Source organism: Chenopodium album, chromosome 12, assembly GCF_948465745.1.
Source record: "Chenopodium album chromosome 12, dcCheAlbu1.1, whole genome shotgun sequence".
Lineage (NCBI taxonomy): Eukaryota > Viridiplantae > Streptophyta > Magnoliopsida > Caryophyllales > Amaranthaceae > Chenopodium > Chenopodium album.
The window spans coordinates 345193-367404 of record NC_137845.1 but is presented as its reverse complement, the minus strand read 5'-3'; the positions used below and the strand labels follow the sequence as shown (position 1 = coordinate 367404).

The 22212-nt window shown below is 34.8% G+C and overlaps 3 protein-coding genes across 5 annotated transcripts; 1 reads left to right on the top strand and 2 right to left on the bottom strand.

The window, feature by feature from the left end:
- Positions 1-838: 838 nt before the first annotated feature.
- On the top strand, positions 839-4492 carry LOC145569932 (phospholipase D alpha 4-like). The gene is made up of 4 exons (XM_081628900.1): positions 839-947; positions 1627-2187; positions 2331-3522; positions 3839-4492. Exons 1-4 carry the CDS (start codon positions 864-866, stop codon positions 4270-4272), a joined length of 2271 nt encoding a protein of 756 aa, XP_081485026.1. The 5' UTR covers positions 839-863; the 3' UTR covers positions 4273-4492.
- A 4053-nt stretch (positions 4493-8545) lies between these two features.
- Positions 8546-10977, bottom strand: LOC145569933 (protein FLX-like 3). Of its 2 annotated transcripts, none has more exons than XM_081628902.1 (5): positions 10806-10977; positions 9752-10293; positions 9503-9648; positions 9005-9084; positions 8546-8929 (listed from the first exon to the last, which is right to left on the bottom strand). In XM_081628902.1, the coding sequence occupies exons 2-5, from the start codon at positions 10282-10284 to the stop codon at positions 8846-8848; spliced, it is 843 nt and encodes a 280-aa protein (XP_081485028.1). In that variant the 5' UTR covers positions 10285-10293; positions 10806-10977; the 3' UTR covers positions 8546-8845. The 2 variants fall into 2 exon arrangements, with proteins under 2 accessions (XP_081485028.1, XP_081485027.1); XM_081628901.1 differs by having other exon boundaries at positions 9752-10298; positions 10806-10976.
- Positions 10978-11943: 966 nt separating this feature from the next.
- Positions 11944-21442, bottom strand: LOC145569931 (3-epi-6-deoxocathasterone 23-monooxygenase CYP90D1-like). Of its 2 annotated transcripts, XM_081628899.1 has the most exons (11): positions 21176-21442; positions 20817-21005; positions 15037-15636; positions 14848-14911; positions 14581-14658; positions 14040-14189; positions 13619-13870; positions 13435-13524; positions 13073-13258; positions 12866-12987; positions 11944-12507 (listed from the first exon to the last, which is right to left on the bottom strand). In XM_081628899.1, the coding sequence occupies exons 3-11, from the start codon at positions 15339-15341 to the stop codon at positions 12414-12416; spliced, it is 1341 nt and encodes a 446-aa protein (XP_081485025.1). In that variant the 5' UTR covers positions 15342-15636; positions 20817-21005; positions 21176-21442; the 3' UTR covers positions 11944-12413. The 2 variants fall into 2 exon arrangements, with proteins under 2 accessions (XP_081485025.1, XP_081485024.1); XM_081628898.1 differs by having other exon boundaries at positions 14581-14911.
- Positions 21443-22212: the final 770 nt, after the last annotated feature.

Sequence of the window (22212 nt, the reverse complement as noted above, 5' to 3'; positions counted from 1 at the left end):
ACCTTTGCAAAAAGAATAGAATATGAACCAAGGGCACTTGACAAGTGACAAAGCCACATCCCAATATGCCGGATACATCCATCAAGTTATGACCTATCTATACCGAAGATAGTTACATTAGGTCAATTTGACATCAACAAATATCAAATAACCTAATTCTGATAAAGAGGATAACCACATGTTATACACATGTCCGAAATTAGCAAATTTGGCACAATGGGAAGTATATGGTACTATACAAGCCACGAAATCAATTGGAAAAAATAAAAAGGGTACTCATATAAACAGCAGATTTGTCTAATTTTTTTAGTGGCAAACACACTGATAACTGATAGAAAAACTTGTAATTTTTTCAGAATATGCAATGAAACGAATAAAAGGTGATAATGCATGTTGAATTGATAAGCCAAAATTACTTGAAATGAAAACGCAGATTTTGCACTGACATTATTCAAGATTAACATAAACCTCTAGTACTTCTCTGAATTCAGCTAACTTCAACTTAAAGAGAAATCCTATGATTAGGCAAGAAGGTTGCCTCTAAGACTAAAATTGCATAGTTTTATAAGTTCCTTCAACTGCCAAGGTAACAATTGCATTTCAAGTTATCAACCCTAGAAAACTGTCTTACACTTCAACAATCAAATTTCCTTAATCCTTTATATGAGCGAAAACAAGTTTTCATATCTTAACCAGCCACATTTAAACAAGTTTCCCTTAATCCTTTATATGAGCGATAACAAGTTTTCATATCTTAACCAGCCACATTAAAACTTCATTTCTCTCTCCTTCTCCCCTCCCCCTCCCCCCCTCCTCATCTCAGTCACAGACCCCCCAATCACCCAAAAGAGGCTGCTTTTGAGATGGAAGGCAAAAAATTCCTCCACGGGACATTGGAAGTCACCATCTTTCATGCAACACCTTTTGCACCATCCTTCCCCTTCAGTGTAAGTATCAACGAAATATGCATTAAATTTTTTTAAGAGGCTTCAGAATAATCAAGAGCAAGATATTAAGTGATAAGGAACAGAGAGGGCACAGCTTACCCATAATTTGCACAAAAGCACACTTGCACTGATCATCCTGGTCAGCATGGGTGCCTAACTACGAATTGTTATACTTGTAGCTTTATTGGATACTAATGCAGCTTAGTAACAAAACAAAAACCTAAATATAATTTCCTTAATTCAGATAAAACTTTTTGCTAGTTAATACAATGATACAAGTTATTTATATGTAGGTTGTCCATACTATAGATATATGTAGGTGAGTCCATAGTTTTATGTCCTTCAGTTTACCTGCTCATGGAGAGCCAAAGGTCTCATCATTCAGGGTAGAGGTACCTGGTACTATTGACAATTCCTAATAGCCCAAAACCGATTATATTAATTTGTATATAAGCCCCTAATTACAGTTTGTATGACACACGCATTAGAAGCAAACTAGCAGAAGTCCTAAAATAGCAAACAAGTATCCATATCAGAGCACTCCAAAAGCACAAGACATGATTCAACAGTGGAAACACACCAATCATCAAACTAGGGCACAAAAATAGCTAATGATACCCCATAACCGTATATGGAGCTGGATATGGAACAAAAGCTTACATTGATTATACCTGTGCAGTGTTTATTAGGAAGCGGAAGGCCAGCATATGTGACAATCAAGATAGGCCAACACAAAATGGCAAAGACATCAAGTGAACGAGACCGAATTTGGAACCAGACCTTCCAGATACTCTGTGCTCATCCCATAGACTCAATCATCACAATCACAGTCAAAACAAAGTGCTCTGTCCTGGGGAAGATACAATTTGAGGCACATCAGATTGTCACTCAAGCAAGCTTGATAAATGGCTTTTTTCCATTGCTCTCTGAAGAAGGGAAACCCAAGCCAAAGTTTGGGCTCCAATTCATCTTATGGTTTAAGCCAGCAGATTTGGAGCCTAGTTGGGGAAAGTTAATCGATAGTGGTGACTTCAAGGGCCTAAGAAATGCAACATTTCCACAACGATCCAACTGCAATGTAACACTTTATCAGGATGTCCACCATCATCCTTGTTTCCAACCACCATTACCTGGCCATGGTGTTCCACGAAAGCTATGGGAGGATGTGTATAAGGCCCTTGAAGATGCAAAACATTTAATATACATTGCAGGATGGTCATTCAATCCCAAGATGGTGCTGGTAATTGGATTTAAACCAATTTCATAGCTAGTGAATTTTCAGGCATATATAACATAGGGTCTCGTAACTTTCGTTGAATTCTTGTTTCTGTGATCCATATCCTACTCCCCTTTTTCTTGTGTTTCTGACAAGCTTTATGGCAGGTCCGAGATCCTCAAACAGAAATTCCACGTGCAAGAGGAGTGACACTCGGGGAATTGCTCAGACAAAAAGCAGAAGAAGGTGCAGCAGTGAGAATTATGCTCTGGAATGACGAAACATCCATACCACTTATCAAAAACAAAGGCTTGATGAAGACTCATGATGAAGATGCCTTAGCCTACTTCAAGAACACAAAAGTAGTATGCAGATTATGCCCAAGATTACACAATAAATTTCCCACTTTTTTCAGCCATCACCAGAAGACTATAACTGTAGACACCAGAGTAGAAAACTCCCCAAGAAATAGGGAAATCATGAGCTTCGTAGGTGGTGTAGATCTTTGTGATGGCCGCTATGATACCGAACAACACTCAATATTTCGGACACTGAATACAGAGCTCCATGCCCAAGATTTCTACCAAACAAATATTGCGGGTGCTAGCCTTCACAAAGGTGGACCAAGAGAGCCATGGCATGATGCACACGCTTGCATAACAGGTGAGGCAGCATGGGATGTGCTTAACAACTTTGAGCAGAGATGGATCAAGCAATGTGACCCTGCACTACTAATCCCAGCAAATGCCATAGAAACACTCAATAAGTCTTCTCCTCCAAGTGAGACTGACAGAAACTGGAAAGTGCAGGTTTTTCGCTCCATTGACCATTTCTCTGCAAGTCCACTGTCAAACAAAGTTAGCACTGAGCAAAGCATCCATGAGGCCTATGTAGAAGCAATCAGGAAAGCAGACAAATTCATATACATTGAGAACCAGTATTTTATTGAAGGATGCAGTTTATGGGAAAAAGATCAGAACAGTGGTTGCAGAAATTTGATCCCAATTGAGATAGCTCTCAAGGTGGCAAGTAAAATCAGGGCCCGAGAGAGATTCTCAGTCTATGTGGTAATGCCAATGTGGCCAGAAGGGATACCAGAGAGTGAAAGTGTACAGGATATATTATACTGGACAAGGGAGACAATGACAACAATGTACAGATTAATAGGACAAGCAATAAAAGAAACAGGGGAGCAAGCACATCCCAAAGACTACTTGAACTTTTTCTGCCTTGCTAACAGGGAGAAAAAAGGAGAAGGGGAGTTTGTTCCTCCCTTTTCTCCTCATCATTCAACGTCGTACTGGAAGGCCCAAACAAATAGAAGGTTCATGGTATATGTCCACTCCAAGATAATGATAGGTATGCACAGTCCTTTTTCCAACTCAACTTTCCTACTGTACTTAATCTTTTACAATTTTCTTGCTACACAAATAGAAGCTCATAACTTCTGATAGTCTTTTATCATATATTTGAAAACAGAAAAGTAAAAAAGTGATGTATCATGTAAAACCAAATTTTATGTCTTCTCTTTTTTAAAGCTCATATCATAAAAGGTCTATGCAAAAGGTTAAATGATATAATTCAAACTCGTATCATATACTATATATTTCATTTTATTCATGTTGCAAAAACATACTGACATCTAACTGTTTGATTGCCATAACCTCTCTGCCAGTGGATGACATATACATATTGATAGGATCTGCAAACATAAACCAGAGATCGATGGATGGAGCAAGAGACACAGAGATTGCGATAGGATGCTATCAAACCAGGATAAACAGTGAGGACCAAAATCAAAATGGAGAAATTTATGCATATCGGATGTCTCTGTGGTACGAGCACGTGGGAAGATTGGAAAAAGTATTTGAGGAGCCACATCGCTTGGAATGTGTAGAAAGTATATGTTCTATTGGGGAGCAGATGTGGAAGATCTACAGTGGAGAAGAGGTTGTGGACATGGAAGGTGTACATTTGGTATCTTATCCTGTGAATGTGCGAAAAGATGGTTGCCTCGAAGAACTAGCAAGCTGCAGTAACTTTCCTGATACACAAACTCCAGTACAGGGAAGGAGATCGAAAATGCTGCCACCTATTTTCACCACTTGAAGATCTCATGAATTTCACATCCAACAAACTATACTAGGAAGTGTTAAAAAAAATGTCGAAAGAGCATTATTATGATTTGTACATATGGATTAAGAAGATCTTGAACAGTAGAGGATCTTGGTCACATATAAAAAGAGGTGGAAACGTTATTTAAAAAATCATCAAAAGATATAGAATCACGAACAGGGAGAGAGACCCTTCCTCTCAAGATGAATCTCCCACTTCCATTAACCTACACACAATAAATCCCACCATACCATTCACATAAGACATGCCAGTTTGCACTACGAATGCAGACTAAAAGTAAAATGAGAATCACCATTCTTCAACTGCTAACACAGCTAATCACTAAATACAATAGAAATGAGTTTACTTGTCAATAACTGAGAAAAAGAAGTTGAGGTTATTAAGTTTATAATTTGTAATACAAAAAATGAGCAATAAGTATTGCGAATGGCCTTCAAGAAGAGAAATAATTTGTGATTTTTTATAAAAACACGAACTCCAATCCCCCAAGTAAAAACCATTAAAACAAAACTTCACAAACATAGGAGGTATCTACTGACCTTTTTAGATTCTGAATGAAAAATAACATAAACAACCAAACATCAAATAACAAGATATCTTTGGCTAAGTTGAGCTTTGACAAATACGAGTGGTCACCAAAAAAAACAAAAGCCCAAAACAACTATATTCTGGAATTGAAATACCTAAAACAACACTCATAATGATATCTGAGTCATTTTTTTTACAGAAAAGAATCACAGGCTATAATTTACAGGTGAACCCCTCCATTCCACCTCCTCAATCTTTTACAAAAAAATTATAGATATGGATGGTATAGAATATAAATACCTATTTGGCTGTCTTTAGCATGCTCCTCAAAACAAGAAGGTAAAGTAACTTGATCTGTAAGAGAAATTAAGAACAAATCATCAATAATAAGAAAAGGTAAAAATTCAAGAAAAACAACACTATATGATAAATATCACAGCAAGCATCATCCATCCATAGAGAAGACTTGTACACCCTATATGTTGCTCAGAATCTGGCACTCGTATTGGACGTGGTATGTGTCCAAGTGTCTGATTTGGCTATAATGACTTGCTATTGAAGATGAGGCATGCAACAAAAACTCACTACAAAGTAAATATCAGTCAGTGCTGCATAAACTAATTCTAGAGATGTCGATATCAATTAGTACTTAGTTGAGCACCTATTTTGAGCTCAAATAGCCATTTTACAGGAGAAAAAAAGCTGACCTAATCACCACTATCACTGCCTAGGTTAGCAATGTTATACAAGGTTGTGTCCAAGTCTGCAGATGTATGTCCTACCAAAAGATGGTGGATACATGACGGAAATATAATTCTCATTAGCTTCTAAATATATCCTCATAATACAAATAGAACCAAAGGAGTTATGTACAATTTTTAAAGTGCTAGAAAGGTAGTATATGAGAAGCAGGAAGTTTCCTAATGAGAAATCCAGGTCCTCTAGGTCTCCATCTAAAGTAAAATTGGACATGTCATAAGCATATATTGTAAACAATTAAACAATATTTCAAGAATCTTTCTAGGTATTCTTCAAAAAAAAGAATCTTTCTAGGTAGAAGGCTCCTAAGTCATAAATATGGAATAAATAAAATCCTTTGCAATGGAATAGAACTATAGTAGTACAAATAGGGGTAGGAGTAAAACAAAAGTTCCTTTCTAAGTCTTTCCACCAAACAACATAAAGCATTTCCTCAAAACTAACATGCTCTGTACTGGTGGAGATGCTTGCAACAATATATCAGTGATACACATAATGTCTATTACTTAGACACCATTATGTGATATGGCTCAAGATTTGCATCTGTTTCGACTCTCCTCAAGCAGATGCAAATTATTACCTATCCATGAAGTAACACTTATCAGGCTCCACTAATAATTCAGGATGTAAATAAGCTCGCAAGAATAACTTCAATTCAACCTAAAAGAAGCTCCATTAAACTAACAATCGATCACCCTCTTCACACGGCTGCTTCCTCAAACAGTTTGCTTCAAAATTGCACAATCACTAGGAAACTAAGTTTAACAATCATAACAAAAAATAGTGTCAGCTAAGACAGAAGCATTTAGACAACTAAGCTTAGATAGAACCAGATACAACAGACCTGTGTTTGAGAGCTTGTCTCTTACTCAAAGCCTAAGAGTGTAGAAAATATCAAAAGTTTCATTTCAATCCCATAGTCTTTGGGCTGAGAATTGGAGGAAGACTTTAAAATGCTAGACTTCAAATAAGCATTAACAGACTAAACAGCTCAATATAGCCTAAGATACTCATAAACTAAAGAATGAGCAAAATGGTTATAGCCTTGTATAATCCTACACAATACTCAGTTGACTTATAAATTATGGTGCTAGACAAGAATACCTGCCCATGAAGCTCATATCAGTTGCTGCTCCTATCCAACCATCCAGGCTTCAGTTTCTCTGGATCCGTAATCGAAGATCTACGCGAGGTCACCAGTGTATCTAACCACTCAACCATTTTGCAGAGCTATAGATCAGAGAGAGAGAGAGAGAGAGAGAGAGCACAGTAAGAAAACTATGACATGAGTTAACAACGAATACGTCATCAGATCATCATGTCAGAATGGAAAACTTTTAGCATGCACTGAGCTCATAAACCTTGAAATCAATTGCTTCAATAATCCTCAAAATCCAATCATACATACCTTATTCCTTTCAACTCTCAAAGAACTTTTTTCTTAGGAGCTCCGTGCATGCAACATCTTAGACAGAACAAACTGCATAACTCAGTTTTCCATATCAATAACTTCTGCAGAAAACCAAAACCACCGATTGATCTAGATATACCTCCATTGATCTCTTCAAAAACCCTCAAAATTCAAACTAACCAAGTCAATCCACACCAATGTTATCCAGTAAGAACTAGCTGACCTAGAACTAAGATTTACCTTCACAACTCAGCATGGGAAGCATGATGCAGCAGACACCAAAGAATAATAAATTAGCTTGACAAATCTATCCGGAAGACCAGAATCCGGATTGCTTTTCTCAAAATTAATCATAAGAAAAACGTCTAAAAAATATCCAAAGAGACTAAACAACCCACCATTCCCCATTCCTTAATAGCTTGTAGATAAAGTTCAAGGCTGCACAAGGAACCAATTGATATGTTCAATTAAAGGAAAGAAAAAAATAGGTAATCAAGAGTAACAAGACGAGGCAACGGAATACTTAGGCAAGCAAACCAATCATTGTGCGTATAGTTCATCAGAGAAAATTTTAGAGATAGGCCAGATAGTTATCAGGCAATCAAGGGTTTGGATGATCAAAGATCAAAGAAAAGGGTTCTCTTGTGGGAATGGAGGAGACTAACGAAATGGGGGTAATCAAGAGAAAGAGCATTGAAATAGACAAACCGCCTATGAGATGGTAGGTACTAAGTAGCATTAGCGTATCACTTTCTTGTATCCAACAGTCCCAAATGTAATAACAATCATCTAATAAACTAATCAATGGTCAAATCATATCAAGAGATGCCCCATGAATTAAGTTAGCCAAAGACTACAAACACTACAGCACCACCAGCCACTTGAAAGTTGAAACAAAGGAGCCAAAACTATCTAATAGAAACATCACTCTCTTAAACTTCAGCCCTTCACCAATCAAAAGATAACAATTCCAGAACCGTGAACAGAACAATATGAGCTTATTATAATAATATACAGAATCCCTTGTAAACTTGAACATCAAGCTTAAGATGCACAATAAAAGGGCAACAGCCACAAACATATAGCCTGCCTTATGATGGTAGCCTCTAGGTGAGTCCCTAGTTTGATCCCAAATCAGTAAGCATCTCAGTGACCCAATGAGCTTGACACTTGTAGCTGTCTTAGCAGACACATAGGTCAACAGCAGGATGATTGTAATTACCACTGTCCATTTTGCCAAAAATCAATGGAAAGTGGTAAACAAGATTTCCAGGTAGATTAATTGAGTGCAAGAATGATCCTGAATGGAAACTTGAGAACAGCACCCCATAACTTCTCTTAATCAAGGTAAACCAACAGATCAGAGGCTGCCAAGTATTATATATATAGCAGGCAAAAGGAAACTTAAAAATTTATAATAGATTCACAATAAGAAGAGTACATGCTGCAGGAGAAAATTTTAGTGCCCAAATATATAAACATCAAGTGGAAATTATTTGACATCGAATATAAGAGTTACATTGGAAAAGAGGAGAAAATAAGCTAAAATATATAATTAACAATGTCTAATAAATAACACTAAATAATGTTATAGAAACGCAGCATACATGTATGATCACATAGGGAATTTCAAGCACTAGAAAACCATAACCTATATAAAAGTAAAGCACAGGTGCCAACACTAACAAACCAAAAGTGGCGGTAGCACATCCATTTACCAAGAAACTGGACCCCATCTACAACTATAAAACGGACAAGCAAACAATTATAAATCTACCAATTTAAACCTTTTGCATACATTGGACATTAGCAAAGCATAAGAGGTAAGGCCAGGCTCAAGAGAGTTCTTCATCTTCGTGAACCACGAGGCTTCTCAACTCCACCCCAAGCAGCAGATCCTGATCCATAGTGAGGAGCCTTCTCAGCAGCACCCTACAAGAAAATTAAACATTACAAAACTAGAAAAATAACCTCAACAGGTTGCAGTCCACAAAAAATGACTCCTACCATATGAGAACCATAGGGATCTCCATAATGACCAGGATAGCCGGCATCAGAACTGCCAAGTTTCATCCCATAAGTTGCACCTTGAAAGTGACAAGCCAAGGAGATTGTATCAGAAGCCAGCAATAGGAAAAATAGAAAAATGAAAAAAAGAAAAAGAAACATAATAACCCACATTAGACTTTTACACACTCTATACAATTGATGGCTACTAACGACCTATGCAGCTCATAAAAAGAGTGCATAAGCCTTAAGTGCAAGATTACAAAAAAATGGAAACATAACAAACAGGTCCTAAAAATCTGCGGAATAAAATCATTATTTTTTTCTCATGCTGAGATATTTTGCTCATAATCTTCATTGAAATGATAAACCAGAAACAAATGACAGTTTACAATGCCAAACAAGTTGAGCCTTCCACTTCCACAACGGCGAGTGAGTTGCTTTACTAAAAAAAAAAAAAGACAAAAAGAAAGCAGTACTTAAAGCTTAAAATAGTACCACCAGCCCAAGGTCTGCCATTACTACTCGTGAGTTCTGCCCGCAACTTTTCAACTTCACGTGCCATGGAGATCATATTATTCTCCATTGCTTGCTTTTGTTCATGCAGCGCAATCTTAGCCTTCTTTTCATAGTCGATGGCTGTCCTGTAAATAGTGAAACAAAGATTCAAATTGGCAATAGACATAGAGCTTACATTACATATGCCTCTGAATACATAAACAAAAAGGAGAATAACAGGCTACAAACCTTGCACGCATGAGTTCCTGCTGCATGCCATCGATTTCAGCTCTTAGATGTGGAATTTGCTGATTCTCCGATTGTAACTTAGCCAAATCCTTTGAAAACGACTGAACTTGCCCAACCAATTCTTGGCGAATCTTTTCCAACTTCTGAACTTCCGTGCGCATCTGCGTAGCATCCTTCTTAAATGACTCAGCTGCAAGAAGATCAGCCTCTAGCTTCATACCTTTATCAATTAGCTCTCTTGAACGGGCATCATGCTCCCCACGAATGTCAGAAATAGCAAGATTCATTCTATGAATATCCTCCCTAGCTGCATTCAACTCTCGCTGCAATGCAACCCGGTCATCAGCAAGCCTCCTGTTATCCTCCAAAAGCTTATGCATCTCACCGCGCTGTATTTCAATTTCTTCCTCCAAGACAGCAGGGTGAAAAGGTGGAGGTCTCGGCATAGGACCTCCCCGAACAATGTGTCCTCCTGGGGGGTAACCACGCCTATCACTAAACCCATCACGCGGTCCACGATTCCTCCCCGCCATTATCACACCCTTTACTTCATAATTCCATCAAACAAAGAAATAGAAACTATATAATCAATACAAACATTTTGACCAACTCCAAATTTCAGCAGAATTTACCCTACTGTTGTTTCAGTTTAAAACATACACAGTCAAGTTTCTTACATCAAAACACAGCAAATCAAATTCTACCCAACTTTAACAAAAAAAAAAAAAAAAAAAAAAAAAAAAAACAACGACAATTTCCAAAATAAATAAATAAATTCTTCAAGAACAACAATAAAACCCTAATCGACAAAAGCAGGAAATGGGGTTTATACAGTCTGCATCAAAATTAAATTTAAACGAACTAACCCAGGAAATAAAAAATTACAATAGTCAAATTAATTCCACAATAATTAATTAGAAAACAATAAATTACACAATCTAAATTCGCTAAATTAAAAAAATAAAAAATCAATGGTAAAAATTAATTCAATGAAATTCCGGAAAAATAAATAAACAGTTTAAAGAGAATGAAGAGATTATACAAGGAATAATACCTTAGAATTTGAAAAATGGTGGAAATAGTAGTAGTTAGTCGTAAATTCAGATGAATTTCCCAGCAAAATTATTCAAGGAGAATCGAAGGGGGAAGTATTTGGCGTTTTAGAGGTGCACACGCCACACAGAAACTTTGCAGCAGATTCTGCGCAAACGGTATCGTATTGGTCGACTCAAAATAATATTTGGGTCAACTTAGGCAACTTATTAATTTTTGTAAGGGCTCGTACAAATGGAACCATTTGGGTCTAGTTGTGTAGCATTGGGCTAAAACCCTCACGCAACTACCGCCAGTCCACCACCATTAGTCCCTCATCCATTTTTTTCTTTTTCATAGTCCCTCATCCGTTAAGGCCATGTTGTGTCACTACATTTGGGTGTTCATTATATTATTTGGTATGTTCTCCATTTTCATCTCCTATTATCAAATCTTTCCTTCATGGCACATTTACAAAGTTTCTAGTCTTTCTACCTTGTTGAATTTTCAAAGTCTCGTATTTAGACAATTCTGCTAATTGGAAAATTGAAGATGTACAACAAAGTGAATAAAGTTTCCTCAAAAAAAAAAAAAAAAAAAAATGAATTGAGAAAAGTTTTTTTTATGGTAAAGAACAGATAAGATAGATATTTAAGTAACTTTACCTATTAGCTATGTGTATCTTCTCTGTGTTTTGGATTATTAAGATTGGAACTTTTGAACAATGAACTTGATTATATTCTTATCATCTTATGTAATATGATGGAGCTGAAATTTAATCAATTAAAAATAAAGGGCCCTGGGAATTGCAGCCGGCGGTAGGCAGTGAAGGGCTTTGGTAATTTAATCCTTTAGGTAGTGAAGAGGTTTGGAAATCATAGCCGGTAATAAAAATGATCTAAGGTCCTAAAACTCATAGCCGATAGGAAAATGAAGGTAAGATTTTACTTTTTAATTACTTACAAAGGTTTAGTCCATAATGAAGATTTGTTGAAGCATGGTTTCTCATTAGCTAAAGTGTGTAGGTTTTTTGTTGCCTTAATCGATCATATATATAAAACGTTCTAATAATAAGTATTACCTTGTTTACTCACCTTATAATATATGTTTATTATACAGTTAGAGTAACGTTGAGAGTGTTAATTTTATAGTGATATCGCTTCTTTTTCAATGATAATTGAGTTATTTGTTCTCTAACATTGACATAATTCAAATTTCCACTCTATGAAAACAAATACAAGTACTATTGGTAACACTTTAAACCTAGCTAGACGTAGATACAATTTTCTTCTATATACCATATTCTTTAACATATTAACATAAGAAAACAAAAATTATGATACAAAATGACATATTTCATACAAAGATACCAAATCTCTATGGATAACTATTAACCCATCCTTCCTAAAATAATAAAAAATAAAAATAAAAAAGTATTGTATATATTTATAGGACAATTTGGCAGGCGAGTGAAGAGCAGGCACACGTGTGCAACTGCAGGAAAAATTTGTATGTTTGCATGATGATCGTCTAAAATAGTGTTGATTGCATAAGAGTGAGGAAAAAAGTTGGCATTGAAAGAGTCCATGTTTGTTAGGACATCAGGAGTTCAGGACATGTACCCTTAAAATTAAGGGTCTCTTCTCCTTTTGACCCAAACTGGCATTCCCTTTTTCATTCTTACTGTTGGAAAATGGACTATGGAATCATCCTCAGCCTCCCATCTGCATGCATGTCAACATACAAATTATACCGAGTATGAATTCAACTCAAAATATCGGAGTTGTTACGTAGTCATTCACGTGATGAATAAGATAAAGATTGAGAAATTATTATTTATTAAAGTGATTGGATGGTGTCAATATAACAATTTATAGAATAAATTTTTGAAAGATTGGTTTCATCACAACTTTTAATGGTACATACTAGCTTAGTGTCTCAAATTGGGTACGTTTTGTTAACTTGAATGAGTGTATAAAAGATGTTTCATAAAAAACAGGATGAATAGAATTTTCTACAAAGTGTTATGTCTTAGTAATAGGTGCATAAGTTAAAAGATGAAGATGATGCTGTTTATGTTACCTGAATCGTGTAACAAAATGATGGAGAAAAATGGAGGCTTCCAATCTAGCTAAATCTAACCCAGGGCAAAGTCGTTGTCCGCCACCAAAAGGGGTGAAGCTACTACTATTTGTATCTTTGTTCTGTGAAAATGAAGAACATACATGATGATCTTAGTAAATAATAACAAACTACATCGCCAAAAGGAATTGAAACTAAACAATTAACCTGCCATCTCCATGGGTTGAATTGGTAAGGCGTGTCATAAAGATCTTCATCAAGGTGAACTGATCTAACATACGTAAGTACACACGATCCCTTTGGTATCAAATAACCCTTTATCTCCACATCTTTCATAGCTTTTCTCATCAACCCTGTGATTATATTTCCCATTCTCAAAGTTTCCGTGATTACCTGCACGTACAAAACTACTCATAAGCTACAATTTTTTCCAATTATATATTCAACCATCGTATCCATTACATACTAGATTGAGAGGCGGAAATTAAATTAAATTAAACACCAACTCCCCCTATTACAATATCGTCTAGTTACTGGAGAGAATCTCCGTCCCCAACAAACAATCTTACCATTTGTGTGAAAGGCAGTGAAAGGTAATCACTCCAATACATGGGCTCCCCTAGCTCTAACTTCAGCCTATGCACTTTCATATTCTCCTCCTGTAAATTATAAATTATCCAATTCTCACAATTTGGAGATTAAAACTCTGTAAAGTATACAATAAAATATAAAATACATGAAAAGTAATCTTACAGTCAATTTTTGGAGGATTAATGGAGAATCTGATAAGTATTTTATAGCAAGAGTAATTAGAAGTGGGACAGAATCTTCCCCTGGTATCATCATATCAATCATATTATCAGACATTAAATCATCTGTTAATTGTCCACTTTGATCACTTAACAGAACATCTAACACATCATTTGGGTCTGCTCCTCCTGGGACCATATTATTCCTTTTACTCACTATTATTTTCTTCACTACCTTCACCATTTCTTTCTTTGCCTGAAAAATATGAAAAATTAACAATATTATCATGACTGGAAATCAATAATAAGCTAACGGAAAATAAGGTAGCATCTGTGTACGACATATCACAGGTTCAAATAATGTCCTTGTGGCTCATTCGGACCATTAAAAAAAAAAAAATACAAGTTTAAGCAATTTTGTGTACCTGTAATGACCGGTAAAGTTGAGTTCCAGGCAAGTTAATTGGCAAAGACATTAGCCCCGAAACAAACTCTTGAAACTGCTTTTTTAAGAGCTGCATTTCCTTCCCTGGATCCAGACTAATCAATGCTTTTACCAGCACTTGAAAAGCAATCTGACAATCATCAAACATAATAATTTATTAGCACTGACTCCTACAAATAATAAGCAAACAAAACTTACAAGTTACAGCTATGATAAGTTAATAGCATGTATAGTACTATGTAATATTGTAATCACTTTATTGATTCTTTTCCAACCAAAATTAGTCACTAATCACCTTTGGAAAATAACCAATTTTTAACTTGAGTCTTTTTTTTACTATTACAACCATCTTTTTTAGTTTTAAGATAACAAACCATGTATATACATGAAATTTTGAGCCAAGGTAAGGTATGTGGTTCAGATATACGCAATCTTATCAATATGATTGCAGAGAGTTTCATTAAATCGCATACACAGTTAAATTAAATTAGAAGTGAGAAAGAGGCCAGGAGGCGACTCACTTGTTTGGCTTCATCTTGAATGAAAATGGGGGAGTGAATATTATCATCCCATCTATCCATAGCTTGTTGGACATAACTCTGCATATCCTTAGTGATTTGAGCTTTAAGATGTGATGATTTAAAGAAGGAACCAAGAAGTCCATGAATTCTTCTTTGTAAACTTCCATTAATTAAAAGAATTGAAGACTTTTCCATTAATTCTGTTAATGATTTTGGATAAGATGGAACAAACCATTTTGCATCACTTTGTAATATAAACTTGTTCACCTCTGCATCTGTTGATATTATGGTTTGTTTCCCAAATATGTGAGACTTGAACACCTTACCATACCTTGTACAGCACAAAAAAAACCGAAAATACCCATTAAAATTAACCTCAAAGGGTATCCAAATCTCTAAAAAAAATTCGAAAAAAATGCATTCAATAAATGTTAATTCTGTATGACTGGTACTTACAAACGACGTCGTTTCTCCATGAAACTCTCAGGATGATCTGAATATGCACAGGAGATAAACTCCATGGTTTCGCCGAGTATTGGCCATCCATTGGTACCTAAAGGAAGTATTGAACTAGTTGTACAACTAGTAGTTGTAGTAGTACTAGTACAAGCAGTTTTAGTAGTTGATGTTTCAGGGTGGTTTAATGATATAGTTGTAATGAATTTGAGGTTGGTGTTCCTAAGAAAATGGAAAATGTAGGAGAGAGAAAATGCAGTAGCAATGACAAGAGAAATCAAAGTCCAGATGCAGGGAATGTCCATTTTCTGGGGTTTAGGTTTAGTTGTTGCACTTTGTGCACAAGTTTAAGTGTAGCTTTATAGCAAAATATTATGGTTACATAATATTATATAACCTATAGTTTTGGTATTTAGTAGAGGGGCCAAGTAATGAAGTATGCATAATCATATAATACTTGCGCTACTTATGAATTTGCATGGATATGCGCACGGGCGCCGAACTCATAAAAGGTGAGATCTTGATTGTGTTGTATGGTTGTGGCTGTTTAGACCGTTGATCGATCTTTCAAACACATAATGTAATCTATAACATTCATTCCTATACATACATCCAAAGACAAAAAAAGATATTGATAGCTTAGATATGGAGTATCTCTAGTACTAAGTATACACACTGATGCAATGTTTGTACCATTATTTCAATATATAATCTTCTCATATTTTACGAACAATTAGGTTCAGGTGATTTATCAATAAAAGATTATTGTTCTAAAATATATATTATTGGAGGAGTTGATTTAGCTTTGTATTACCTAAGATTTACAAGGATGACAGAACAAATGCGATTTTTGATCAAATTTTGTTGTACATGTAGCAAACGCCACACCTACCTTAAATGATACAAACACGAGGAAAATAAGTAAATAATGGTGTGTGTATAACATCTATCTATCCCACGATCCAAACACAATTAGAGAGTGAAGTGTACAATAGAATTTACGATTAGGTAAACTGGAGGAATAATAAGTAGCTAGGGTGCAAAAGGAATGAAAGCATAGGTTTAATCTTATATCTATAATTAACATCTAGAGCATAACATACACCTAGAGCTAAGAGGAAGTCTTGGTAAGCATTATAATTCAGCAATGCAACAATGAATGATACTACAGCGGATCCAATGCTTAATTTTGTTGGGGCTTGTTTGTTTGCGTTGATTCTAGTCAAAGTGATTATACCTAGAACCACAGAAATATATGCAAATTATATCAAAGATATATCCCGGTTTTCGTGGGCGTTTTGTTTGGTTTAACAAGAACAAACCCTTAATTTTGGTACTTTAGAATGGTCCTTCTCAACCATTGTAGATGGTCCAAATTTTATGCATTTTCTAACAAGCATACAATTTTTAATTGGTAGAATAAAGAAAAGCATACATTGGATTTTCGATATTTCCACATTCTTAAGCTCCACAAATTTCTTGGGCAGGTAATTGATCAATTTGAATCTATACTTTCTTATTGTTTTATAATTTTATGTTGTTTGGACACTTTATGTTTTGGTAGAAACAATATTCATAAAATTGATACTCCAAATAGGAGATTTTTTAGGCTAAATTATAATTTGAGTTTCACTTTATTGAATAATCTTTCATTTAGCACAAAATCTACTAGTTTACTATTTATTTATTTTTTGTTGATTTAAGTATCACATGCTATTTCTTACTTACATTTTTACTTTATTTATTTAGGTCATTGAAGGTTAAAGGTAATAAGTTGAGGAACAAAAGTAGTTGATTAGAATATCGAGAGATGATCATACCAAACACTTAGGATTAAATCTTGTCTACACCCCAAAATAAAGACTTCGTATATCATTACAATTACTTTAATTTGCCTCTTGGCTAACATTTTAGGCCATTGTTAAGCTAACACATCTAAGAAATTGCTTGCTGGTACTTAGTAAAGCTTCCCAAGTCCCAAATACAACAAGAACACTCTTTTCAATATTCTTTTTAAAAAAAATTAAAATAATGAGAAAGTATATTTGTATGTGGGAAATAAAGTATAAACGACTACTTTCCTTGACAGCTTTCTTAGAAGTTTATTTTATACTTGGTATGTAGTAGATAGAATGGCCAGAACCATGATTAAGTGGGATTAAGGGCGTCCCCTCATCCCCTCGTGCGTCCATGTGATAGTTAATTGTAAACTTCGACCCCCAACTCACACTTTCCCATCATTTCAAACAAAACAAACTGACAAATTAATAGAGATAATCCTCCATTACTCCCCTAAAAATGCACACATATACATATTACTCGTAGTTGACAGGCCAAAGTTTGAAGAGGCTTACTTGGATAATGGAGCCAATGGAGCCCCCATCCCCATTATCTTCAATATATTATGCATTATAATATGCACTTGCACACGTATTTCCCTCGATTACTAATTATTATTGTGGTGATCATATATGATCTATAATGCCTAAGCTAATGTTATAGGTTTAAATGTATAACATAAGTTCAGGCGCATTCTTTGTCTCTAAGTGAAGTGTTTTGTGAATTTTTCTATGAAAATCACTCATTTTTTAGTATGATAATAGTATAGTAATACTTAACAATACTCGTGAATTGTTATTTATAAGTTTTAGGCCTTGTTCTAAAATTTTGAAGTTTTTTTTTTTTGGTTTTTGTTATTGTAAAAGTTAGTTATAATTAAACACCTCATTTTGGAATGCAAATTGCACTTTGGATGTTATACATAAATGACAAATTAAGAATACAGTTAGGAGAACAATGTACACATACTATAAAGTAGGTTAGTAGTTGCCTATAACCTTCCAAATTAAGGGTCAGAATCTTAAATAAAGATTAATGACCCTTAAGATTATTGTTCCACATAGTAGTCTAAAGGCCATCATTTAAATCTACTGGAATAAAAGAATAATATTAAGGGCTAAACTCCTTTTAAGCAAACTAAATAATTGAAAAGGCTTTCTTTTGGAGCCCCAAAATCTCTCTTTTGACTATTGAAACGCAATATACAATTGTCATATATAGCTAAGTTCATCACTTCATCTTTGCCTCTGTAGGACTACCTACCTAACTTCAATTCATACAATGTTAACTTTTATTTTTAATGGCAAATTATACTATATCATTGTTTGATGTATCATATATACATATTTTAGGTATTGTAAGACCACTTGTAATCATATGTAATCATTCTATCACATTAAGATACTTCCTCTTTCATTCATTCAATTCTCTACTTTACATATGAAATAGGCGCTTAATGTATATGGTCAACTTGCTTTTAAGTTTATAATATTACATTCGTAAGCCACAAGTCATTGTTGTAGTTACTACACAATTTCCAGTCACAACACAATTCATTCTTTGTTGGTGCACAGATTCAGCATAAACACACTTACCAGTTAGTAGTTACCAGCTTAATATGGCAAAAACCACTAACTTTTCAAATTTTCCGATTGACGGACTATAACAATAAAATCATATTTAAAAAAAAAAAAAAAAAAAAAAAAAACAGAGCACTAAGTTTGCCGCACAAATCAAGTCCAAAGATGCTAAGAAACTAGAGTATTGGAAAACAAATGTTAAATTACAACTAATAGACAATTCCACAGCCAGATACTATAAGCAGTACGTTAATGCAAAGTGAAGGTTAATATAGAATATAAGCAGCATGATACCGCCATAACACTGGTTTGACACCGAACCAAAGCCTGCTCTAAACAGGTGAAAGCAAGAATAATGATGGACATACAGTTTAGTGAACTTAACAGCAGATACTGGGTTATATTTGTCATACAAGCAGGATGGTGCATGGTGCATATATGCAGGCAAGATGTATGGTAGGACAATTTGATTAAAAAGAACCAGTGTGGCTACATTTAATTTGACAGTAACAGACAAGGAAATGTTTATTAATGAGTCTATTCTATATCAATCATCAGGCACCATGGTGAGTACGTATAGGACTATTATCTCCAAGGGGAACATATTAGAGATGGCCTATAAACCGGGGGCTGAAGAAAGGAGGAAAGGAGGGAATAATTTTAGCATACTAACATATATGAGTACAAGTATTGTCTTGAGTGAAAACGATACTAGCCATGTGAAGGGTTTCATATTACTCATATCAATCAAAGGAAATCATCTTCACACATATAAGCAACAGCATTATCAGCAAATTTCATCTGCAGGCCCATAAGTAACAAATACAGGAAGTCAAAATTAAGAATTAGTATACGGTACTCCTGGAGTACCTAATATTGTACTCTAGGCCTAATCTAAGTGCTAAAAACCCAACTAAAAGAAGCGCTTGCGAAATTTCATTTTACGAAATAACAAATAAAAAATATGAAATAACTTAAATTATATATAAGAAAGATGGACCAAAATTCAAACCATTTTATTTCACTCCACTCACTTTTCTTGTTTCTCTCTCCGTTTAAAATTACAATTTCTCCATTGGAAATGGAGTGAAAAATCTTCAACTGCATCCATCGAAGACAAAATTCCTACTCAAACAAGCCCAAAACTAATATAGATTAATACATGAAGTAAGTTTTTGAATAATTGTAAATTATTTTGCTAATTAGTGTTGAATTTGTGATAATTTTTGTATTTTCTAAAATTTAATATGCAATTAACACATGGAGATATAGGTAGCAGATGAAGCTGAAAAAGGAGAGACACAAATTTTGCTTCTATATTTTGATTTTAGGCTACTGTTATTTCAAAATGATGTTACTGTTCTTTAGATCTTATGTTATTTTGTGTTTATTGTGTGTTATTTTAGTCTTTGGAAGTAGTGGAGGTGAATGTTATTTTGTAAATTAAATGAAATTATTCTACTTAAAACCTAATGTTATTTTGCTTCTTAGGCTTCTGTTATTTAATTGTGTTCCTGTGTTATTTTGTTAAAACCATGTGTAGACACCATATGTTATTTTGATAAATATAATTATGTTACTAAATCGTGTTATTTATATTCTTATATTGTGTTACTTTGTATATAACCTTATGTTATTCTTTCAATAATTTGATGTTATTCTATACATTTAGTTTTATTCTGTTGCTTTTGTCTGATTGTCTTCTTCACAGTTATCTCCTTCTTCAATCTGACATCATTAATGGCATTCAAGTATGCTTTTTAAGTTTTTCTCTCTTTTTTTCCTTTCTCCATCTCAATTTACTGATTTAGCTAGGGTTTTGTAGTCCTTAATTTTTATCGAACTTTTTTCTCTCTTGTTCCCCGTTTGTGCATATTTGTCTTTTGTTTGTTTTTTTAGTAACGTTGTTTTAATCCCGGAGTACTATGCTCATGGTACTCCGGGAGTGCGATAGAAATTGCGATGCATAAACTAATCAACTAATAGCAACCTTTGTTAATCACGGTAGCAGTCCAAGTCTCCAAGATCAAAATCAGCAAGAATATTTAATTCAGATGTACTAATCACAACATTCTGATCACTAAAAACATTCTGCAAAGTAATCTCCATTCTCCCGCAAACTAAAATTGATTGCGTCAAACCCAAATTATCATTAAATCCTTAGACCCAAATCAAGTTCAAAATCTTCACCCCATAAATTGGCAATTCTCATCCAAACTAATTAAGACCCTAAGAATCACATCTTCCAAAAATTGCATTTAAACATTACAGTTCAGTTTCCTAATCAAACAAAACAAGCAAAATCACAGAAAACCCAGATGCCAAAACTCAAAATATGAACTGAAAGATAGAGAAACGAACCTCCAATAGCAAGGTTGACAGACAGGATGAGAGGCACGAAGAACTTATACCGCCTCAAAAAAGACTGCTTTGGAACCTCTGGAGGCTTGGAAGCTCCACCGCCATAACCACCACCCGTTGACGAAGAAGATGATGGTGTTGCTGTTGATGATTGGGCTTCCATTGGTACTTTGGATTGCTTCAAATGAGCTGTTTTCATCAATCAAATAAATTCAGCCATTTTTATAAAATTACAAGAAGAAAACAACAAGATTCCATCTTTGTTAGCGGGTCGCAATCACAATCAATCACATATTTTATTGGAAAATTCAGCTAGAAATTAGACCAAGTAATAATAGAAGTGAAGAATAATAATATACCTTTCTTGGGTTTGTGAACGTATAACTTCGGAGGTTCGCTCATTTTTACTTTTTGAGTATTTGACTGTTGGAAGAAAATTCTGGTGAGATTGAGAAATGGAAGATGAAACTATGAAAGAGAAAGAGTGAGAATAGAGTGTTGTCAATTGGAAGGGGATTTTGTGGTTTTCTCAATTGGTGTTTGGTTGGGTTGTTGCTACGCCGCCCTTTGAGTAGCTTATTGAGGATAGCCTACTTCATTGCAGTTGTGTTGCTAACTTGCTATGACTATGAGGCCCATCGAATGGGGAGTTGCATTGTTATAATCTTCTCTAATGGACCATGTGGCGCTGGTTTAGGGATAACTCGATGAGTCAAAGGGGGTAGCTTGTATGGGTTGAAAAGGTCTAGTATTTTACGGTCGGTTAAATGAGATAGGGATAGAGATAAGGATAAGGATAAGGATAAGACACCTTATTTAACTAATTAAAATACTTAAGGATAGTGTGGAATAAGGAATAACATAATGTTTTATGAATTGATCATTGATGGATAATGAAAGAAGAATCAATTGGTGGTTTTGGTTTGGGAAGGATTGAGGAGGAAAAAGAACTTTACCCTTTGTAAATGGGCAGAGGAGGAAAGGGTTGAAAAGGATATTTTGGTAACTTTGACACTTATTCCAATCTTATTCTCAACTCATGTCAGATATTTTTTAGGATTAGAGCCATTAACTTTGCCTAACCTAATAATACCACTAGAGTATAATGCGCATGCAATTGGTCATGCATGTTGAGTTATTAAATGATGGTTTTGTGATAGAAGCCAAAATTGAACTCATTTACTCGTAATTAATTTGCTTGAATCATAGATCATCACATGCTTAAGTCTAGAATAAGTTGAAGCACCAAGTTATAGGAAAAAAAAAAAAAAAAAGTGCTCGTTAAGTTAATCATTCTTTAACTTTATAACATTTCCCTAATCTTTAATTCATTATATAGTTTTTAGCATGTTAATTACGGAGTATTATATTGATGCACTACAATGTAATTTGTATA